Raw genomic sequence first — 24,208 nt, forward strand, 5'->3', positions numbered from 1 at the left:
CTCTTTTTCGATATTTTATTTATTTATTTTCTATTAATAAAAAATTCGGTAGTACCAATAGCAGCTTATAATGTACTGTTTTCAACTTTTCATTATTAGTATATCTTTCAGAATGTCTTGCTACTCGCTTTCTAGCAGCTTTCTATTTGTTAAACATTATGGATAAGCGTTATACACTTGAACCCATTGAACAATTTGACTAACCGCCTCACTTGACCATTTATTGATTGAATGAACGAAATAATGATCTAGTGCAACCACGTCAGTACCAGAAACTTAAAAATAAATATTTGTTTACAAAATGTATTCTACAACAGTGCATAAACATCTGTTCTACAACACTTCAGCATCGGTCGGTATCTTGTCTGCAAGTTAGTATCAGTAATACAACCAAGTTATATTTCAACTTTCTCATTACATGGTTAAGTCATAAACACTAGGATGGGCATGTGATTTGCGCAGTTGGGAAACACCACAAAAAAGAACTCCCATTGCATCCAAATCATGCATGCCAAAACCAAAATAAGGCTCGCAAAATGAAAAAAGAAAATTCATTTGCCCAAGTGAGTCAATATGCGGTCTATCAAGACTTCCTTCTTTCCAGTCAGCGGGATATTGTGCGCTGTCAGGTAGTACTTCAACTCTACCACAGTTAGTTCTTTCAGCTGCCAAAATAAAACATTTGTCAATTTGAAACTAGACATTTTAACCTTACAATCCCATGGCAAGGGAAAAGTCAAGCAATGTGCCTTTTGCTCTCCTTTTTTCTCTTTTTCTTCACCATTTTTTAATGTGTACTGGCATATTTCTACTATGTGAACATGTGATAGTTCTTTCGATAATTATGCAAAACATTAAACTTTTGGGACTTGCTACTTATTAGTAAGCAAAACATCACTATGAAATAATTTACTTTGGTAGGATGCATTTCAGTCCTAGATATCAACCAAAATTGGAGTATTTTAACTGACAAAATGGGGAATACATGATAAAGGAAAGATCTGAAATCATTCCCATCTGCTAAGAAAGCTTCATCGAATCATAAATGGAAGTAAAAAACCAAGGCTTCACATTTGAAAAGTGAATTTATTCTACCTTCCCTTTGTCAGCGAGATCTGCCCAATCATAGCTCTTGCTTTCCTCAGCAGCCTTCTCTGCGATGGCCTTCCTCTTTCTTGCACCATCAGCACGGACCCCACCTGCAGCCTTTTCTTCTTCTTCATTGTAGTCTTCTCCATACACGGCAGTCTTGAATTCTTCTATAGCCTTCACAACTCCAGGCCTTAATTCAAGTAATTTTGTCATCAATCAATTAAGTGAAGAAGGAAACCAATGAGGAACAGAGAAGGAAATTAAATTACCTAGAGAGGCCTTCTTCATCAGGCAAGGTCTCGTCTTTTATATCGGGCATCTCATCATCCCCCAATGCAAACACTTGCAATGCTCCATAGTGTCTTTGTAGAGCTACAAATTATAAAATATTACGTGAATAAGCAACATAAATGCTGGTTGTCTGCATGATGAAATGTATACAACCATAAAAATAGCAGCACAAGTAGTCACGGTCCATTCTAGGATCCCAATTTTTTCACGGACCATACCAACTAAAGAAGTAAAAAAAAAAAATACTCAAGGGGTACAATAGCAAAATTGCAATGGATGCAAAAAAATTTAGTTTGGATATCTCTTTAAATTTTGTCACGTACTAAAATTTTAGCTTCGGCTGAACTTAAAAAACTACAAGCAAGCAGTTCATCAAGTAATTGAAAAGCAAATATTAAAATTGATATCAAAATGCAAGTACCGGGATTAGCAAATTGGCACACAGAGAAGTCTCTCAGATCAATTCTCTTGATTAAAGTTGATGCCTTCTTAATTTGTTCCTCTGTTGCACGAGGTGCTACACCCTCAGGCGCAGTGTGAATCTGCATGGAGAAAGTATATTACCACTTTGGATAGATATCTATTTGTTTTGAAGTTATTTGGCTGTATTTTATAGGTTATCCACCAAATGAGTCCTAAATAGCCTGAATGAAGCAAAAATAAGACCAGAGTAAAAGAATTTTCACCTGAAAATAAAAAAACCACACCAAGAGTCCACACCTTACTACATCACTGGCCCGGTTATCACAGTGTATGTACTACTCTAATCAAGAGCTAGCAACTTTTACAAGCTCTTTATAACCCAACAATAAAATAAAAAGAAACAAAAAAGGCAAAATTATACTATTAGGTCAACAAGAGGAATTGACCAAATATGACCCAGTAAACTTGATATCAACCCAAAGTTCATATATTTGGTCAGATAATAGACAATTGGGCTGTTCAGAGCCCAATCTGGTCATATACAACCAAAAATAGCATAAACCCGAAATAGAACATGTTTTTCCACCTCCATACAACCCTCCAGGACTCCTCAAAGAATTATATAAATACGGAAAAAAAAACTTGAGAAGCTTGCCTCTTCGACAGATCTAATATCATCAGAGTAAGGCAGGTAAATCATGTGCATTCCTGGTGGCTCAACTTGACCGCTCGAGGTTGCGACTTCTTCCTGTTTAAACAATAATATCCATTGATTTAGTACAGCTATAACAAAATCTGGGTTACAAGAGGAGCTTTTTTGTTGTACATGCTTGTGGGGCCTTGTTGGCATAGATTCTTGTCATAACAATACCCGACATCCGGTTTTTTCAGGTATCTCATCGTCTTTTACATATTTACTAACAGCCAGTGGTCAGATATCTCTATTGAAAGAAGGTACCTCTACCTCCTTCCATATATTGACAAATTTGCCCCCAATTCTGATGAATAACCTTTTCTGAACTAAAATCAAACCTAGGTGCATAGGTCAGGGAAATATAGATACTGTGCTTAACTGAACCATGGTTTCAATTTAATGTTAAGCATTATTTGCAAATGACCATAAGAGAATTTACAGTAATTGAATAGAAAAAATTAAGTGTTCCTTACATGTACTAAAATATATATTGAGGGTGCTTTGAAAAATAAAAGAAAGGAAAAGATCTCTAGCTCTGTAAAATAATATTATTTCCTATTTGACATAAGTTTTTTTTTTTTTTGAAGGTTAGTAGCTTCAATACCTACTAACAATTTCATTGATAAGAAACGTATTTACAACGAGTCAAGTGACTCTAATTCCTAGATCTAATCCTTTATTCTCACGAAATCCTCTAAATTACTCAAAATTACTCTAATCACCGTCTAAATTCCTAGATCTCTTTTAATCCTACTTATATACACTCATAATCACCCTAATACCTTAATCCCATCTTTCTCCACAAATGGATCCTTTAACATAAGTTTTGAGAATACTATTTTAACTTCAGTGTGGATATCTTACAGTGTCCAGTACTATCCATGGAACTGTAAGCATTCTGAGAGACCACAAAAAGTATCTCCAACTTTTATAATCTACATTATTTACAGTATTTTTCAATGCTTTATTGTGCGGCAACTCATTCACCATAAAGCCACGGATAGGAGATAGCAAAGTGCTGTTTTGGGTACGCACTTAAGAATAATCCAGAATAAAGAGGTATGGAAGTATTTCCTTGCATCTTCGTACTACATTTCTCAAATTTTCCAAATTGAATATTTCAACGTTTTGTAGGGATACGAAGGAACTGCAATTAATAATAGTAAAAACTTACTTGTGCAACAAGCGCAACAAGGTGAGAATTAGATGAAGTTCCATAAAATGCAACTGCAAACCTGAAAATTTACAATTTGGTGCACTTTCAATTAGGCTATCTGAGACATGTTGTAGTTACTGAACCGGATTCTATTGTTAGCACAAATGAAAAGCAAATAAAGAGAGCCAACTCTGACCTTCCGAGTCTCAACATTGATTTATGCAATGCAATAAAAGCACGAGTACTTCCAAATATATCCTGCATCATTTAAATCCACCCCAAAAAAATTTAATACCAAAGGTCCCTTTTAAGAAAAAGATTGCTATTGAGCATTAGTCAACTAGACATACAAAACTACAAGTTTATTGCATAAACACAATCAATGGGGAAAATAATTATTATTGGCAATTTGGGAAGGCATAGAACTATGAGTGAGGCTACGGTACTATACATGGCGCAGATTGGTCTGTACTACCGATCAATATTTTCGATTACAAAGTCCAAACAATCAATCTAAACCAATCAACATGATCTCCGTATAAAAATATACTTGTAGAACAAATTTTCCATTTTTAGAACTTTTTACTATTTTTTTAGATAGGTAGAAAATCACCTGATCTAAAGATTCTAGACCATTCAAAAGTAGTGATTTTCTACCTATCTAAAAAATGTAAAATTTAGTCTGCAAGTACATTTTCATATGGACATCATGTTGAACGGTTCAGATCGACTATTTATTCTTTGAAAATGAAAATATTAATCCGTAGTATAGACCAATCCGCGCTATGCATAGTACCATAGCCTCACTCCATAACTATAGTGGTCAGACCAGGTAGTCAGTGAAAACCTATACCTATTTAGGCAGTGAAATGGAGCATCTAACAATAACTGGCTTTAACATGACAAGTCTGACCTGAACTGGACTGGTTGAGGTCGAGCAGCTAGGTTAAAAATTGGCCAGTTCAATTGCTTAATTTTAATTGTTTTGTTAAAATAAAAAATCCCTAATCTCCACAGTAGACAAATGCTTTTGACTAAAAGGATATACAAGGAACGGAGTAAATCCAATCAAATGCTTTACATTCTAAGCCCATAGCTGAAATTAAGTTGTCATTGCATGTCTCGTTTGAATCTAAATGCGTGCAGGGACCTAATATGCACCCATTAGAGGTCGACCTGACCAAGTATATCACAACAGTTCTGACCTGATGTTAGTTTTCAACAGAAAAAAATAAAAGAAGTTTGCCACCCAACCCAACCTAATAAAACCTATTTGTGAGCTTGTTTACTCCATGCTTTTTCTTTTGTCTTATTTGGTGTTAAGTTGAGTAGAACTAGGGTGTTAAATTGAGTAGAACTAGGGTGTTCTTAAGCTCACCAAGCACTTGGGTGAGCTTAACTCCAAAACCTATTAGATTAACTTCACATGACAAATCCAAACCATTGAAATCGATCTACTTCACATTTACATGTCAAATTTCTAAATTTTTTAATCAATCTGGGATAAAGTCAAGCGGTAAAAAATGGTAAAAGACGAGCATATTATAAATTAACTTATAAACCTTCTTTTTATGACCGCTTGACTTTATACTAAATTAATTTATTAATTTAAAAATTTGACATGTAAACGCATCACTCGTGAAGTAGATCAGTTTAAACAGTTTGGATTCATCATTTGAAGTCACTCTGATAGGTTTTGGACTTAAGCTCGCCAAGGGATTAGTGAGCTTAAGGACACCCTAGTTCAACTCGTTAAATTGCATGATAAGTAGATACCATAATTTAGACGATTTACTCCTAACCTCATCACTGGGAAAGATAAAGGTTGAAGGGCGTAAGTTGTGATAATCCTTCAAGCAATGCAATGGTTTAAATCCCAGAAGTCTAAGATTGTTAGCACTACTTGGTAGCTTTTTTACTGAAGATAACTCCGCTACAGAAAATTTGACAACCTCGCTACAAAAGAGGAAAAAGTGATGAGAAAAAATTGACATTCTTGTTTTTTTTTTTTTCTAGGATCAGAATTTCAACAGGTAAACTTGAATATGGTAAACACCTGTATGTTGTATCATGTTTGTAAACATAATTTCAAATGTTTAAATAAACTCTGTGATATATGAACCTAATTTTGCAACTTTGTTAAGCAAATTTCACTTTTGCATCACAAGAGAAGATTTGGTTTATTAGGAGATGTGATTTCAAATTTGGATGGAATGTCTATGTTTCCATTCCACTTAATGTGTTACTTGCAAATCATCTCCATCCTTATATTAATTACGTAGATGTCCTGATATGCCAACGACTTTGATTAAAGATGTCAAATATCTGATTCCATACATCTTTTTTATGTTTTTTTATGTGTAGAGGTCTAAATTTTTTAGACAAGTACTCACCACACGTACTCTTCACATGCAAATTGTATCATCTTTTTGACTTATAGTGATTTCTTTCTATTTCTTTAATGTCATTTAAGAAAATTTTGAATTGATTGGTCATGTCTTCATTTCTTTTCTTTTTTTATATCGTTTAAGGAATATTATTTGTCATTTAATATGGCATTTTGTTTGACATTTTTTACGAAAATATATAAAAAAATGAGGAGGGATCGAGTTACAACACTCTTGAGTTACAACAAAGTTACAACATCTATTTTTTTCATTTTCAAAGTCCAAATCATCGATCCAAACCGTTAGATATTCAATCTATATTAAAATGTGCTTGGAGACCAAATTTTACATTTTTTGAAATTTTTTTACTATATATTAAGATGGGTACAAAATCGCTGTTTTTTAATGGTGCAGAATTTTAATAAAAACAGCAATTTTGTACCCATCTTAATAAATAGCAAAAAAATTCCAAAAAATATAAAATTTGGTCTCCAAGCACATTTTAATATAGATTGAATATCTAACGGTTTGAATCGATGATTTGGACTTTGAAAATGAAAAAAATAGATGTTGTAACTTTGTTGTAACTCAAGAGTGTTGTAACTCGATCCCTCCTCTAAAAAAATATATATATATGTCATTTTAGGAATGTATATCATTTAAGGAATGTTATTTGTCATTTAGTCTAATTTTTTTTATGAAAATATAACATTTTTTTTGTTTTTTTTTTGTTCACTTATAATATGTTCCCATTGCAACGCACGGGCACGATACTAGTTATATATAAAATGTGTACCATGATCCGAATATGAAAAAGTACATGCAAAATATATACCCACTTTGGTTGTTGTAAATTATCAACCTACTTGTTGTAAGGATGAAATCGCTTAGGTGGCTCTTCAAGCAGAGTTCCCGTGTCACTGCAAATAAAATATCTCTCTGTCTACAAAAAAAAAAAAAAAATGTTTGGGTGGTATTCCATATTATCAGGAAGAAGTAAAAAATTACTCTTAGTTGCTACCAACAAAATATATATATATATATATATATTGATGGTTAACACCGGTACAGCAGTTAAATTGGTACTTCACTCAAATGATATGGCAAAAAGAAAATCCGGTAACGACGTGTAGGTATCAAATCATTATGGTGTTTCTATGATCCATGCATGCCCAATCAACTAAAGATCGCAAGAGACCAAGAGACAAAACAAAAAGAATCTGAGTGCAGGCACCACAAAAACCTAAAAAACAGAACTTTAAGATAAAAAAACAGGCTCACAAACCAACTATTTGTAGTCCGAAAAGTGGCCCCTGTTTTGTCAGAGAAAACTGATACAAAATAATATATAAAATAACGAGGCGTACCCTTAAAGGAACGTTAGTCATAGCATCAAGCCAAGTAATAGTCCCTGTAAAGGCAGAGAAAGAAAAGGTTGGAGATGTTATAACTAAAAAGAACTCACATTAATGTAGTCATTTGTATTGATAACTGCCATATGAAGCTTAATTAATTTATTTAAAGCACCAGATTATACCAAAAGAAAAGGTAAGATGAAATGGCCACTAAAAGATGCTTTTAGTTCTGTATGGCTGGTACAGTAGTAGTAGCATACTTGATAGGTACAGCTATAGAACATAGGATGCTGAACACTTGGTGTACCTGGTACAGTAGGGCGAATCAGAGCGTATGTATTAACTTCAATGCAAACATCATTTGTCAATTGAAATGTTAGGGTTTTGACTTTGCGCTTTTTAAAAATCCTCTTTCTCAATTGATCAGTCATATCCTCCAACCTTTAGTAAAATAAAAAAGAATAGACAAGAATTCTTAAGTTAACAAATATTAAATTAGCTTTGCATGAGACTAATCCCTGACAGTAGATCAGCAATAACTAATTCAATTTTGGTATCCCAAAATTGCAAGTTTCCAAAACATCCAATTAGACATTATTTTACATGATGTGATAAGAGAATTACTTTTGGCTAGCTAACGGCAAGAACTGAGCAACTTCATCGCCTTCTAGTCCCAACATATCCTGTAATCCATTCATGAAATGGGCATTTGAGTAAAATTCATACAAGACAATTGCAACAAGATATTTCAGAAAGAAGTTATCTACCATACAGCATAAAATATCGAGATATTAAACTCCTCATCCGGTTGACTCAATGGTAGAAGCTCAATCAAAATGCCAAGATCCTGTGCATCCTACATGAAAAAACTCGAAGCTATAGCCTCTATCAAGTAAAGACAATAGTGTGCAGTTACCAATTGATATTTACCTGTAGCAGGAATTCATTTATCTTTATTTTGTTTTTGTTTTCAATTTATTTACTATTCTGTCTGCAAATGTAATTTTGGCTGCTAGCAATATATGATACTTACTTTATGTCCAGAAAGCTTTTAGAAAACACAATTAAACTTGCCATTAAACCCTTTAACCGTTTATTGGATCCCTCAACGGTCAAATCTGTTAAACTGATAAATGAGAATTAAGCAGCTATTACACCGATTAAACCATTAAATTGACACCCTCCCTGTGGTTAAATGCCATAATGCCATACTTTTACTTTTTGAAAAGCCTGATGCTGGAAATTATATTTTCCACTTTTCTTTTTAGTTATCTTTATTTTTATTTTATATAATATTTGCATATGAAATGCTTCCTGCTGCTTGCAAATAAAGAGGATGCCAAATTGCTAATTGCAAACATGAACGTACTAACTTCTTTTCATTTCTTTTTTGTTTGTGGTAATGGAAAAATATTGCGTTCAGTTTGCAAGATAAACAATAAGTAATGAAGCCAGGTATTTTTATTACTTTTGCACGCTGAATGGTTGTTCTAATCATATCAGTTTTGACCGGGCCTATGACACTGCCAAATGGATCATCTTCATTTGTGAACAAAACCATGCGTTTGGTTGCGGTTTTTGCTGATCTGGATTAAGTACAATGGGCACAATTGGAAAAAAGAAGAAGAAGAAAGATTAGACATGGGGAGCTATAATGTGATAGTCATGAGACATGCCATGCATTCCAACAAAACATGGAAATATGATATTGCATACACCTTCCTTCTATAATTTACTAACACTATACAACCCTTCCTTGCTTAGGAGTAAAAGTAGAGGGGAATAATTGGTCTTTGCCATGATCGATGGAAGGCTACATAAGATTATTCAGTAATTTCTAGGAACACACAAAATTATTCCTTTCAGTTTGTTGTGCTCTCAGCACCTTCCTATTTACTTATTAATAAGGGCTTGAGACTTGAAACAAAAGATGCAAGAACCAATAGAAAAGACATGCGACAATCCGAGATTGCACCAAAAAAAGGAATACTGTTAGAGGTACAATGAACCCAGTGAAAGTCCAACAGGGTTTAACATTTCCAATACTGTAATGAACCAGGCTAGAACCAGCATGAATTCCAGAGATACATACCCCTTGCGTAACAAGGCCTGTGCAACCCATATAGCATTGTAAAGTGAGTTCTCACGGGACCCGGGGGTGATGCCATAACAACTTCCAATACTGCTCAGAAATGTATCTATCATGAAAGAAATTATTAAGAAGGTCCTGAAACATTTTCGTAAGCAGAAAATATACTTCCTTTCTAAAATGAAAAATAGACAAAAAAAAGTCTTGCAACCAGTTTTATGTGACATTCCTCGTACTTTCAACTATCACCAAAAAATTTTAAGTCAATTGCAAACATTTTAAGTCATTGGTAAAAAGAATAATCGTTATTTGCCTATCAACGGTCTTTCATCAAGTGCTATGTGTTTAAGGATATGCCACATGAAAATCAACAATGTATGACTATTTGCATCCAGCAGGATTGATCTTTTGTGAGCACAAATTGAACTAAAATTTAAAGGAACCAGAATTCAATAATTTATCTAAAATTTAAATAAAATGAAATATTTACGAAGATTTTAGTGTTAATTAATTTTTGAAATGAAAGGCTATACCCATTCAAAATAGAGGGCAAAATAACCATTCTTTGATTGACTTTACCAGTGAACCTTAATTTTTATGAATGTAAGTTGTTTGCAAATAACCCAGCAAAACTTGCATCAATTTCATTCTTCAAGATTAAAAAGGGTGAAATGTTTGATCTATTTGGCCAAACCTAGATGAGAAAGACGTAATTAGTACCCTCAATTGAGGAGAGCTCTTTAATGAGCCTAGCAGTGGGCTTGTCTAGAGGCTCTCTCTCCTCTACATTGAACACATATACAGCCTCCAGGTCTTGCAAATTCTTCTTTTCCTTCTGCAAAGACAAAAGAGAGCAAACAAAAAATGAATATTAACAAACTAAGCTCATTCTGAAGAAGTCAGGTATATTTCAACAAGGCGTACATGTAAGAGCTGTTCCTAATACTGACACATCGAGAGGTCACATTCAGAGGCGGATGCACATGTTGCATATGGGGGTTAATTGACCCCCATTCATTTTCAAAATAATTGTTCTTATGCTTGATTTTCTATATAGTTTAGAGTAAAATGCTATGGGTACTATAAAGTTTTTGAAAGTCTGACTGCACATTTAGTAGGGTTTCTTGATCCTATGGCATGTCAGGTCAGGCCAAGATCTGCATGTTGCAACCTTGACCCAACTTATTTAGTAGTCAGGTTTAATATTGTTTTACTATCGGTAAGCAAAAGCTCCTAATTAGCCCAATGTCATTGTATCAAAAATAATTTAATGATATCTGTAATATGTGCATCCAAAACCACAGTATCAAGTCCCTCTAAAATCACAAAGGACCATATCGGACAGTTTGGCATTCTAACCTGACTAACTGACACAACCAGGTAAAGCCTGGTCCCAGAAAAGAACCAGTTTTATTACATAAAAAGTTTGCCTACCAAAAAAAACAAATAAAAATCTCTAGAAACAAAGATAAAATTGAAATTAGTGTTGATTCATACAATGTTTTACCAGTGCAATGCCAATAGGGGTGCAAACGGATCGGATATTATCCGTTCGGATCCGGATCTGTATCCGATTTTTTGCAGATACGGATATTACTTACGCGGATATGGATACGGATATGGTTTCAATTTTTGAAAACGGATACGAATACAGATACGGATATCCATAACTTTTAATTAAATGGATATCCGGTAAAAAAGTTTCTAAAATCAAATCTTTCAACTTCCAACGGTTCTGACTTTCTTCTTTCATTGGGATTTGGGGCGGAGAGGCTCAATAATATTGATTATTATTATTGTTTCTACCTTTTTTTTTTTAATTATACTAGCCTACTAGGTCAGGTGAAAATTTTAGTCAATATTAATATAGTTCTGCTGGAGCACAAATTTTCTTACTGATTCATAGTTCTGTTGAAGCTCTAATAAAAAATTTAGTCAAGTTGTTGCTATAATTAATCAAACAATTATGTCACATATATTATTTAGTCGTGTGTATAATTAAAATAAAATTAACCTTTTTTATATTGATAGAAAAGTCAGAATATAAATTTTAACAATTTTATATATCTTTGCATTCAAACCATCTTTTCTTAAATCAATTTCTTAAATGATATATTTCTGATTCGATTCTTTTGAAAATCAAATATTAATTTCAGTTATTATTTTAATTTCAGATTGTGCAGCATCAATTTTTGATTCTATGGAGGAAACAGAAGAAGAAGATGGAGATGATAATAGCGATTGATGTGTTAACAAAATATTATTAAACTATCTCTTTTTATTTTAGAATTATATATGTTTAGAGAGAATATCTCTTGTGTTGGTATATTTTGATTGGAATTATAGTTATGTTGGTGAATTTTAGTTAATTGGATATGGTTGGTGAATTGATGAATTTTAATTATGGCTATATATATTTGTAATGGCATAATATATGTATATTGAATTAAGAATCCGAATTATATCCGTATTCATATTCATATCCGAAAAATATTCGATCTGTATCCGTATCCATATCCGTTTAATATCCGATCCATATCCGTATCCGATTAATATCCGATCCGTATCTGTATCCGAAAAAAAAAAAACGGATACATATATGGTTTTAGCACTATCCGATCCGTTTGCACCCCTAAATACCAACTCAACTATCCTTTGGTAATTGGTAGAACACTGCAAAGATAAGACTTTACTATTTTGCTTACAGTATTAAAGAAGACGATTGCAACTTCATCATAGGATCTGCCAATGATTTGTGTCTTAAGAGCTTGAACAAGACAACTCATTACAGCATGGAAATGGGTATCGGTTTTTCCTCCTTCCTAGAAAAAATATTACAATAAAAAAATCTGTTTCTATCAAACTCAATTTCAAATTTCATAGAAAAAGTAATTGTTATCCCACCACCTTATGCCGAACCTAACAGTTGTGGTACAATATACCACACTAAAAGAATGTGACTGGTACAATATCTAGAATTTTCTCGGCAATTGACAAAATATATTTGGCAAATCGTGGGCTTATCCCATCAAATATAAAATGTAAAATTAGAAATGTAAAACCCCTTTTGTTGAACATCAGCCAATAACTTCTATTTTGAACTGAAATGTTAACATCATAATCAGTGTCTTAATATTCGGTTTATATGCGGTATGCGGAAAGACACTGCATACCGCATATGCGGATTTTTATGCGAACTTATATATGCGGATTTTAAATGAGAATTCATATATATATAAAAACAAGTATACGGTAATATGTAGTATAAACCACTGTTAATATACTCTAAACCGGTATTTTTATCACTGTTAATATACTCTAAACTGGTATTTTTATCACTGTTAATATACTCTAAACCGGTATTTTTATCACTGTTAATATATTCTAAACCAATAATATGTTCTAAACCGCATATTCGGACCGGATATAGATTTTCTATTCGGATTGCAACCAAATAGGAAATTTACTATTCTACCGAATATTCGGCCAAATAAACCGAATATTACTACACTGTTCATAATAGAGTCAATACTGTACATAGACATCAACAAAAAAAACATACAGAGATGTAATACAAAAAGTCATGTGATTATGTAATAATAAAAGGAATCTTACGCACATCAGTTGTTGCGGGGCCAAACATTTTTGGAGAGGCATCAACCAAGTACACCACTAGATCTTTGGTTGGCTCTTTTTCCTGCTTGATAGAAAAAAGTAAAAAAGTTATAAAAAATAGTCCATTCCATATCAATCTTGAAAAGAAGTCAAATATCTCATAATATAAGTATTCCCTATTTAAAAAAAAAAACAAAGAAATGTCTATTATCTCTCTGGTTCTTTTATTCAATGTCCATATCCATAAATGAGTGAAAGAAAAAGGCCAACTTCATGTGAGGAATATGGCAAAGGAGGGGTGTGTAGGGTATTTCTTCTACTTTGAAGGTTAAGTAATAACCCCTGAAAGTTCTTATTTTCATTTTTTGAGCGAGAAAGGAGGCTTGAATTTTGAATTTTCTAAAAAGAAAAGTGCAGGAAATGACTGCAAGGCACTTATTGTACTTTTGTAAACAACAGCAGCTAAGAATTTTTATTCCCCAATATCCAGAGAAAGAATGGATATTTGAAATTCCTTCAGGGGTGCATAAATAAGTGGTCTTATTTGAAAAATACACCATAAAATTATCTCAAGCTTGTACACATCACGATACTCTTGTCAAACCTTAAAACATTCGAAATGCCCTTTACACAATGCTATTTTTTGCAATTCTACAATGCAATTTACAAAATAGGGGTGACTGACTGGTCTTTCAAGCATTTAAAACAGTGTTTTTCTTTCAGAAAAGAAACAGAACACGGACAAAATAGAGGAAGCATGGAAGTGTGACCAACCTGATTGAACTCATCATCAGAATCAGAGTCGCCTCTAAAGATGCCTTCGGGGTCTAAATCCATGGCGATTGTTATAACCTATAATGTACTGGATTGAGGTTGGAGATGCCTAGTGTGTGATACCGGCAGACGCGGAGCAGATCCTCTTTTCTTTTGCTCCAACACTACTGATCAGAGAACTGAAAGGGTTTTATAGACTTCTAGCTCTAGCTAGCAAAAGAGGTTTTTTGCTGAAGAAGGTGAAGGAGACGGGGAATTTTACAAAATGGTCCTCCTATAATATAATTTAAGCCCATATACGGCCTACTAGAATAATCCGCTCAAATAACAGGCCGTATTTCTCATTCTCTCCCTTTGTAATCATTGCAGATTGAAAAATAAATTATACTTCTTTTACTTTGTTTACTTTGCTAAATTTTAGTAAATCAAAATAATGTTCTAAAACTAATATTTGAACTAGTAGTTATGAGACAGGAATTTGTTTTACAGTTCTAATTTACCGCAGGCCGTAAAATAATTCATCCAAAGTTAATAGGGGCGGATCTCAAATATAGATGCTTATTTTTGTTGACTAAACACTAAACAGTGCAGTTGCCTTACTATCTAACATCATTATTCAGGACTCAGGCCACAGAAAATCCAAAACAATCCACCGCCATTAATTGTGAATATAATATATAATGCTCAATTAGAGGAGTTCTATAAATAGTGAATTATCTCCCCCCTCTGAAACCCACAATTGGAGTTAATCGGTTTTATCTAAAATCTTCTCGCAGAAATTGAAGGTATGAGAGAATTACAACCTCCTTAATTACTGTATTGTTAATTCTTTTATTAATTTAGCGATCAGTTTTCTTATTCTTTGACATCGAACTTGGATTCCCGGAGATTAAAGTTTTCTTAATTATCATGTCAATCTGTGTTTTTCTCTTTTCCCCCTTATTTTCTACTGTAAAAATTAATTTTCACCTAAAAAATTAACAATATATAGCGTATATATTTGAACTGCACACAGGAGAAATATAGCGTATATATTTAACACAAATCTTTGTGCAAATCTGTGTATATATACTTGCTATGGAAATAGACCCCTTCTGTTATATGGTTATTAGATTATCTTTCTTTGATGTCTATAATTCATATTGAGAATCGTTCGATCCATATATGCACGAATATTAAAGGGGCCTCGTGTATTACAAGTGTGGACTGGATCGGCCTGAATTCTAATCAGAGAATCAAGATTCGAAAACCAAAATCTGCAGAGGATACGGACTCTGATGTCTAAATGAGGGCTTCAGGCTGATTTTGGGCAGTAATAAAAACAATACAGGTTCTCATTCATAGAGTTCGGAAAATAAAAGTTAAACCAATGATGAAAATATTTGCATGCCTCTTATATATATATATAGTCCGGCTAAATTGCTGCTGGCAGCAGTTCTGCCCAAGTGTTGCCGGGCCTATATTTAGCCGTATGATGTCCAAAAAATAAATCCAAACCGTTAGATGTTTAATCTATATTATAATCTACTTGGAGACCAAATTTTATATTTTTTGGAATTTTTTTACTATTTATTAAGCTGGTTTGAAAACTGCTGATTTCAGTAAATTTCTGCAGCATTGAAATCAGCGGTTTTCAAACCAGCTTAATAAATAGTAAAAAAATTCCAAAAAATGTAAAATTTGGTCTCCAAGTAGATTATAATATAGATTAAACATCTAACGGTTTGGATTTGTTGTTTGGACATCACACGGCTAAATATAGCCCCGGCAGCACTTGGGCAGAACTGCTGCCAGCAGCAATTTAGCCGGACTCTATATATATATATTTTGAAAAATAGTGGTATTTACCATCAATTTCATTAAAATAAAATACTATAGCATATCTGACCTGGTACCTAAAATTGGTACCAAAATCAAATACGACAAATCTGTACAGAAACAAAATAAAAAGACCAAAACAACATAACATGCCCACAACTATGGCAACAACATAAGAAAACTCGAAAACATTATAACAGACATAAAACTAAGTACTACAAATATAATAAGTCTTCATCCTCCTCCTCTTCGCCAGACATTGGATATGGGGGGTTGCCATCCCCAGAACCCTACATCAGGAGGTCCAAAGCTTGGGTCGTTTTTGGATTTCTTTCCTCTTCCAATAGAAGAAGATCTGGGAGATCCTTAACATCAAAAGACATTATAATTAGAGGTGCTACTTTTACCCGATTACCTGGATCCGATCCTGAACCGAACCAGATCTGACCCGGAACCGACCCGAATCCGATTAATTTGGATAGGGTATGGTTTAAATAATATAACCGGTTAAATTATGGATATGGTTACAAAATTAATAATTTAATATCCGACCCGGATCCGAACCGGAACCGATACTGTAATGGGTAGGATATGGGTTTCATTTAATTATCCGACCCATAACCGAACCCGACCCGATACCCGTATAAATACCCGATAAAATATATATTAATAACTATTAATATATAAAAATATAACTTTGCATATTAATTTTTGCATAAGTCGTGGTGAGCCCAGTACTTTTTTTAATATGAGAAAATAGAATGCAGTGACATATTCGCTATGTTTATACACATAGATGGATGCCAACTTTATTCCTTCTATAACAGCCGCATTAATTTTTTAAATAAAATTTATTACTATGGATATATCCTTCAATATTAGTCTTGATATCCTCTGCATAATAATGGAAATTTATTGCTCTCATTGATATGTCATTTCTACAAATTATTAGTATTTCATTCATAGAAAATGAAATCGTCATCTCTAATATTTTACTTTTTAAAAATTATATCTCTTCTTCAATATATTTTTTTTCAAAAGTTATTTTTTCTCCATCCTCCTGATTTTTTTATGACATATACCCGCTCCGGATCCGGAACCGCCCCGTATCCGAACCGGACCCAATAATCTACAAACAAGTTATGGGTATATATCTACCCGGAACCGAAAGACTGGACCCGAAATATCTACGGGTAGATAGGTACCCGGATCCGGACTCGACCCGAATTGAAACAGATAAGTGTATGGATCGAAATTTGGACTCGAACACTTTTAGGGTACGGGTCCAAATATAATAGTATCCGGACCCGACCCGATAGCACCTCTAATTATAATATTTAATTTAAGGAAAGAATCATCATTTCTAGATTGACACCAAAATTGAGTTAAAAAAATCATCTTAGCACCTATAACTCTAATAGAATAAGGGGAACTAACATTAAAATATAATCTATTTTGTTCTAACCAAATAATCCATAGTACAGCCCCTCGTAATAATTCAATTAATAGTCTATCATTTAAATGAATTGAAGCATCAATCATCTATAAATCTTCTAAAGTGTGATAATTATAACTAAAATTATTATGCTCGGCTATCCAGTTCCATATTAAGCTAATGTAAGAACATTGAACAAAAAGATGCTCTGTACTCTCTATTTGATCACAGAAGACACATTTCGTATCTCCTTGCCAATCTTTATTTACTAAGTTAGTCTTAGTCAAAATCTTGTCCTTTTGAACAAGCCACAAAAATATTTTAATTTTTAATGGAATATGAGATTTCCATATAGTGTTATATTCATAATTAGGCATTCCTCAAAATTCTAACCATTTATAAAATGAATGAACGGTAGTTATCATCTGTGGACCATCGCCATATAATCATATCTTCCAATTGGTCAGATAGAGTAAAATGAAATAATCTATTTTGCAAAGCTAACCATTCATCCATATATATACTAGTTAATTGTCTTCTAAAACTAAGTTGCAAATAAGAATTAGCAAAAGCCTCAGCCACAGACACAAATCTATTGGTAACAATTGAAAATAAATTTGAATACTGATGCTATAGAGCATGTTCAGTATACCACCTATCTAGATAAAGAGCCGTAGACTTACCATTACCTATTTCCTTATTTAAACCTAAGTTAATCACCACATAATCTTTTAAAATTGATCTCCAAAATGGAGAACACACTGAAGAGTTGGTTCTGCTTGCGTACTTACTTAAAAGTATTGATTTCCATGTACCATGAACCAAATTATTAAGAAATCTAATTCACCTTTTAACTAAAAGAGACTGATTCATTAACTTTAAATCTAATACACCCAAACCACCTTTAAAATAACGGCTGAGAATCTAGCTAAGAGACGATGGAATCTATGCGTTCTGTGTAGATAAAATAATGAGTCAATTTGGTATGTGTTTACATAATGCTGCTTCTCTTTAGCATTATATACAATGGTAACAAACCAATCACAGACAGCACCGAGAAATTTAATTATTTTTTTAGATATTTATAAAAAATTCGGGAATATTATTGGCTATTGCTGCACGATACGTCAAACAGAGAGAATAATTATTTTTTAACAAACTTTAAAAAAAGTAAGCTCAAAAGTCGTTTTTAAAATAAAGCACAGTTTTGTACATGCTAAACATTGTCTGCACAGTTTTGGAACTATCTCTCTGTCAGTGGACTGAGAAACTGATGTAATTATCTGTTTCAGTAATGAAACGGGCTTTATAGCCTCTTTTAAAAAAAAAAATTTGTTGACAAAACTGTGCAGTTGCCTTATTACTGTCTAAGATCATTATTCAGGACTCAGGAGGAATAGAACCACAGAAAATCCAAACAATCAACCGCCATTAATTGTGATTCTGTGAATATATAATGCTCAATTAGAGTTCTTCTATAAATAGTGAATTATCTCCCCCTCTGAAGCCCACAATTGGTGTTAATCGGTTTTATCTAAAATCTTCTCGCAGAAATTGAGGGTATGAGAGAATTAGAACTTCCTTAATTACTGAATTGTTAATTAATTAGCGATCAGTTTTCTTATTCTTTGACATCGAACTTGGATTCCCGGAGATTAAAGTTTTCTTAATTATCATGTCAATCTGTGTTTTTCTATTTTCCCCCTTATTTTCTACAGTAAAAATTAATTTTCACCTAAAAAATTAACAATATATAGCATATATATTTGAACTGCACACAGGAGAAAGATGCAAATCTTTGTGAAAACTCTAACAGGGAAAACAATCACGCTTGAAGTCGAGAGCAGCGACACGATCAACAATGTGAAGGCCAAGATTCAGGACAAGGAAGGCATCCCACCTGATCAGCAGCGTCTCATATTTGCCGGGAAGCAACTCGAGGACGGGAAAACCTTGGCTGATTACAACATACAGAAGGAGTCAACGCTGCATCTGGTGCTGAGACTGAGAGGCGGCTATGGTTGGATCTGGGACGACAAACTCAGAATGATATGCCGCAAGTGTTATGGCCGCCTTGCGCCGAATGCCACCAATTGCCGAAGGAAGAAATGCGGCGGCAACAGTGATGTGAGAAGAAAGCACATTCGTTCTTGGTATCGAAGTAAACCAAAAAATCTACAATGGTCGAAGGATGAGATAACTGGAAGGAAAAAAGTTTATTGTTAAAACCGAAAGAATACACAGGCTTATTGTAGATTTTAGCAATAATAAACATGCTGTTTAATTTCTGATGTTATTTTAGGGTCAGGTTTTGTTATTCTCTTTATTAAATTTGAATGAATGAATCCCCGCTATATATTTTTCTGTGTTAAATTTCTGATGTCAATTCATTAATTACTCGTGATTGCAATTAGAGAAATGAACCGCAGATTATATACTCAGCATTTTGTCTATCAGAACAATCGAATTCAAAATATATCAGTATTGGATTTTTTTTATTTTTTTATCAAAATATTCAATTCAAGCAATATATGAGAAAGCAGAAGGTTTCAATTCAATAAAATTTAATACCAAATAGATTTCATTTAAACTTTATTGATCGGAATCAATAAAGAGAATAATTGGAAATTTCTACAACTCAGCCAAAAAGACCCACAAAATACCACTAAACACATTTATACAATAACAACCTTATATATTACACAATATTACGGTATTACCAACACTCTTCTTCAAGTTAAGAGTATGAGCATAGATGGAATGAACTCATAGATAATCGATCGGTGTTTCAATTACACTAGATCTTAGAAAACACATCTTTAGATCTTGAAAAGTTTCAGTGTCAATTATTATATATCCTGATAAGGTTTCGAATTCAGATGAGGATGTGAGCAGCTAACTTACAAGTCTGCTATCTCTTATTGGGATAATATCATCAATTCAATGTCATCATCGTTCTTAGAACATATAATACCGTGTATACTTACAAGGCAATTAACAATTCAATCAAAACAATAAGCAATATAAAACAAGTTTCTAAATATAATCAGAGTACACAGTCTGGTCAGAGTATAATACAACAAAGTATCTCATCTGGATACCAACCAAAAGGCTAAACCTAGAATTATACAACAAAATATCTCTAGGGTCATATAAGGTAAACTACCAACGACCTGCTACTCGCGTGCCTCCCCGGAATCGGACGCACCAGAACCTGTAAGGTAACCCGAAGGGTGGGGGTGAGAATAAATTCTCAGTGCGAATTTGCCACAGTTAGATTATTGGACTTGCAATCAACTTCCATATTCAGAAATGAAATCCATACAACAGCAATTCAAACATATATATAATCATAAATAAAAGAATGCATATGCTCGACAACAATTCAACCAGATGAATCACAATTAACGGAATTTCCAAGATGAATTTCAAATACAACACATATTTGGCTTAACTCGACTCATTAGGGCTTGTAACAACTACAGATGTTCTTTCGAGCTGGACCCTTTATCAAACCCTCGTCTGTAGGGTTACTGACACCTACAGACGTTCCACCGAGCTGGATCCTTTATCTGACACCCATCTGTAATCGCTTGGCTTAACCGTTTACTAAGGTCTGGTTCAAGTCATATAAAGAAAATCCTCTTTGGAATCATTCCAATGTTCACAACATCCAATTGACCATCCAAATGAATTAACACGTAGGAGAATGCCACCGAGCCACAGACGTTACACATGTCACCCACGACTCCAAATCACACATCAATACAATCACTCACCCCTCGTCCCAACCGGTACTAGGAAAACTGAGGGCCGTTCACCTAAAGCGCTAGAACAATCCAGGGCTCAAAGTCAGCTATACAGCTCAACTTCGTAAATCCGCTCACACACAATTCGTCGGATCCAAGTCAACTATACAGCTCAACTTCGTAAATCCGCTCACATACATAGTTCGTGGTGACTTTCAATCAAAATCTGATCATAATAGATTGACACAAATGACAAGCATACAAGCATGCAAATCATTTCATTCACCATAATTCCAGTTTAATTTGATTGGGCTATGCAAATGATTTATGCAATTCAATGATGCAACAATCAGACATTCAACATGACAAACATTGGTTCTCGTAACAATTCGATTTACCGATTGGTTAAACCCTAATTTGGTCAAAACCTCAAATTAGCCGTTAATTGTTCTAGAAATTCAAGATCAAGAGGTAACCCTACCGATTACAAGTCTAATCGGTTGGATTAAACGAATCAATCCACGATTATGCCCAATTTTGATTTTGGCACAAAACCCTAGAAATCGATATCCGAAATCGAGATTAAATCGGGAAAGAATCGGCAAATAAACAATCAAAGAAGCTCAAGGAGCTAGTCTATAAGCAATTCGAACACAAATCTCGGGTTTAAAACGAAAACTTGAGCAATTGAGAAAATTCGAGGTTTCAAGAGAAACGGAAAGAGAAAGGAATACCGAATAGGAGGGCTAGAAGAGATGTACGGCCAATTTCTCAGCTCCACCTTCGATTTCCCGAGTTTTAGCGCGATTCGGAGTGACTTGGAGCTCTCTCTCTCTCTTTGGCTGAATACACAAGAAAAATGGGGAAATGGGCTGTGGGAAGAGAGAGAAGGAGTGATTTGAGTTTTAGGGTTAAAAACACCCCGAGTGCGGACGCACTCATCCGTAGTGCGGGTCGCTTCACCCGCACTCGGCACTTAGTCAATTTTCGAAAAATGCAAATTAACACAGAAAATCCCCGAGTGCGGACGCACTCATCCGCAGTGCGGGTCACTTCACCCGCACTCGGCACTTAGTAAATCTTCAACAAAATTTCAGAAAAAGTCCAAGCCTAATGCGTCCGCATTGAGACTCAGTGCAGGTCAACCCATCCACACTCAGCACTTGGCAGATTTTTCAGAAAATTCAGATTGACACAGAAAATTTCATGAGTGCGGACACACCCACCGCAGTGCGGGTCAACCCATCCGCACTAAAAGAAATTCAGAAAACTAGTTAAAGAAAACAGGGACTAGTGCGGATCAGCCATCCGCACTCACCATTAGTGTGGACGCACTGGGCCTACAAAGTGTCAGAATCTCGAATTTTCGACGCGGTTTCGATTCACACTTGACGTACTTATTTAAAGAAGCATAATTTAAGATTTAAATTTCTATTTCGTTGGCACGATTTTTAATTCTTGTTTTTAAAACATTCAGAATTTAATTGTTAAAATTTCGTAACGTAACAATAACACTATTTTTAATCTTAAGAAAAATAAACTTGTGAAGTGTTTTTAATGCTGACAAAAGCAATTGGTATAACCTTCAAGAGCAAATTGTGCGAGCTTTCTTCTTAATTGTAGTCCGTGTATTCTCTAAATTCATGTATACTGAGTTGGATCCTTTTGGTCAATTTAACTAAATAGGTATAGATTTTGAGTCCTTACGTAGACAGAAGGAAACTCCAAAGGAGTGATAAAATGTATATATACTTGCTTGCTATGGAAATAGACCCCTTCCGTTATATATATGGTTATTAGATTATCTTTCTTTGATGTCTATAATTCATACTGAGAACCGTTCGATCCGTATATGCACGAATATTAAAGGGGTCTTGTGTATTTCAAGTGTGGACTGAATCGGCCTGAATTATATATAATCGGAGAATCAAGATTCGAAAACCAAAATATGCAGAGGATACGGACTCTGATGTCTAAATTTTGGGTAGTAATTAATAAAAGCAATACAGGTTCTCATTCATAGAGGTTGGAAAATGAAATTAAGTTCCACCCATGGCTCTTATATTATGAGAAGATATTAACGGCTGAGAATCTAGCTAAGAGAGGATGGAATCTACCTAGCATGTGCGTTCTGTGTAGATAAAATATTAATGAGTCAATTTGGTATATATGTGTTTACATAATGCTGCTTCTTTCTTTTTCTTTTTTTGGTTCTTCTAATGCTGCTTCTCGTTAGCATTAAGATTCATTAGAAGTGATTACCACAAACATAATGCTGCTTCTCTTTAGCATTAAGATTCATTAGAAGTGATTACCACAAACATAATGCTGCTTCTCGTTAGCATTAAGATTCATTAGAAGTGATTACCACAAACATAATGCTGCTTCTCTTTAGCATTAAGATTCATAATGCTGCTTCCCTTTATATAGACAGGACCAATGGAATATTATTCAAGTGATTGCATGAAGATTCATTAGAAGTGTTTTTTATTATTTTGTTTTCTAAATTTTTATTTGTTTTCCTATTTTTTAAAATAGGTATAATATCATTTTTTCGGATGGTCAAGAATCTCCTTAAAACAGTCACTTTGTACCTATCTAAAAAAACATATAAAAAAATATAAAAATATAAAAGTTTGTACCTATATATCTATCTCCTAATAAATTATTATCAGTACAAATGCAAGAATTTTCAGAGAAGATTAAATGAAAAATCAAGTTTCTATTACTTTCACTAGTGCCGACATTTTGAAATAATTAAATGATTAGTGTGGTACGGTGATATATAGAGTCTAAACATGCTTGGAATTATTACCCAGCTTCTGTATGTCTAATTTGTAAAAGAGTTAGTTGTTGCCTAGTATAATTTTGTTTTATTTTTTATAGGTATCAAACTCTATATATAACGATGTCATATTGTGGTGCTTTTATTAGTGTATCAGTAGGTTCGATCGATATTCTTGTTGATGAAGATGGGGATATTCAAATGCTACAGCTGCGGGTAATTTTGTATATATTCCTTTGTATGTTAAAATTTCCACAATTATTGTAGAAACTCTATTTTGAGATTGAATTCTCTTATGCTGAACAGCCTTCTATCACTGAACTTTTTGAAGATGAAATTGAAGTTGAATACGAAGAATCTGATCAGTGATCTTGCATGCTTTTGTTGCCCATTTGAAGCTGTTATTTTTCATATTTTGTTATGATCCTTAGTTATGTGGTTTAGAATGTCAAATTTAACCATGAATTATTGATTTGTTATGAATTCTACAATTTATGAATTATTGATCTGTTATGAACTTTTGGTATGATGTAATGAACTTCCGT

General features: G+C 33.8%; 1 protein-coding gene and 1 pseudogene across 5 annotated transcripts; one reads left to right on the plus strand and one right to left on the minus strand.

Moving 5' to 3' along the window:
• Positions 1–262: 262 nt before the first annotated feature.
• On the minus strand, positions 263–14,169 carry KU70 (ATP-dependent DNA helicase 2 subunit Ku70-like protein). 3 transcript variants are annotated; one of them, XM_078324715.1, is made up of 19 exons: positions 13,877–14,169; positions 13,107–13,184; positions 12,193–12,309; positions 10,208–10,322; positions 9,491–9,596; positions 8,867–8,984; positions 8,171–8,254; positions 8,023–8,081; positions 7,706–7,839; positions 7,411–7,454; positions 6,910–6,986; positions 5,459–5,612; positions 3,853–3,914; positions 3,675–3,735; positions 2,462–2,554; positions 1,805–1,925; positions 1,362–1,464; positions 1,096–1,282; positions 263–665 (listed from the first exon to the last, which is right to left on the minus strand). In XM_078324715.1, exons 1-19 carry the CDS (start codon positions 13,937–13,939, stop codon positions 552–554), a joined length of 1,890 nt encoding a protein of 629 aa, XP_078180841.1. In that variant the 5' UTR covers positions 13,940–14,169; the 3' UTR covers positions 263–551. The 3 variants fall into 3 exon arrangements, with proteins under 3 accessions (XP_078180841.1, XP_078180843.1, XP_078180842.1); XM_078324717.1 differs by lacking the exon at positions 12,193–12,309 and having other exon boundaries at positions 13,877–14,082; XM_078324716.1 differs by lacking the exon at positions 13,877–14,169 and having other exon boundaries at positions 13,103–13,182.
• A 419-nt stretch (positions 14,170–14,588) lies between these two features.
• On the plus strand, positions 14,589–19,470 carry LOC144574894 (ubiquitin-ribosomal protein eL40 fusion protein pseudogene; annotated as a pseudogene). 2 transcript variants are annotated; one of them, XR_013518304.1, is made up of 2 exons: positions 14,589–14,661; positions 18,911–19,470. The product of XR_013518304.1 is annotated as a ubiquitin-ribosomal protein eL40 fusion protein pseudogene, transcript variant X1 (transcript). The 2 variants fall into 2 exon arrangements; XR_013518305.1 differs by lacking the exon at positions 14,589–14,661 and adding an exon at positions 18,625–18,689.
• The last annotated feature ends 4,738 nt before the right edge of the window (positions 19,471–24,208 follow it).

This window comes from Carex rostrata, chromosome 23 (genome assembly GCF_964058835.1).
Source record: "Carex rostrata chromosome 23, lpCarRost1.2, whole genome shotgun sequence".
NCBI lineage: Eukaryota > Viridiplantae > Streptophyta > Magnoliopsida > Poales > Cyperaceae > Carex > Carex rostrata.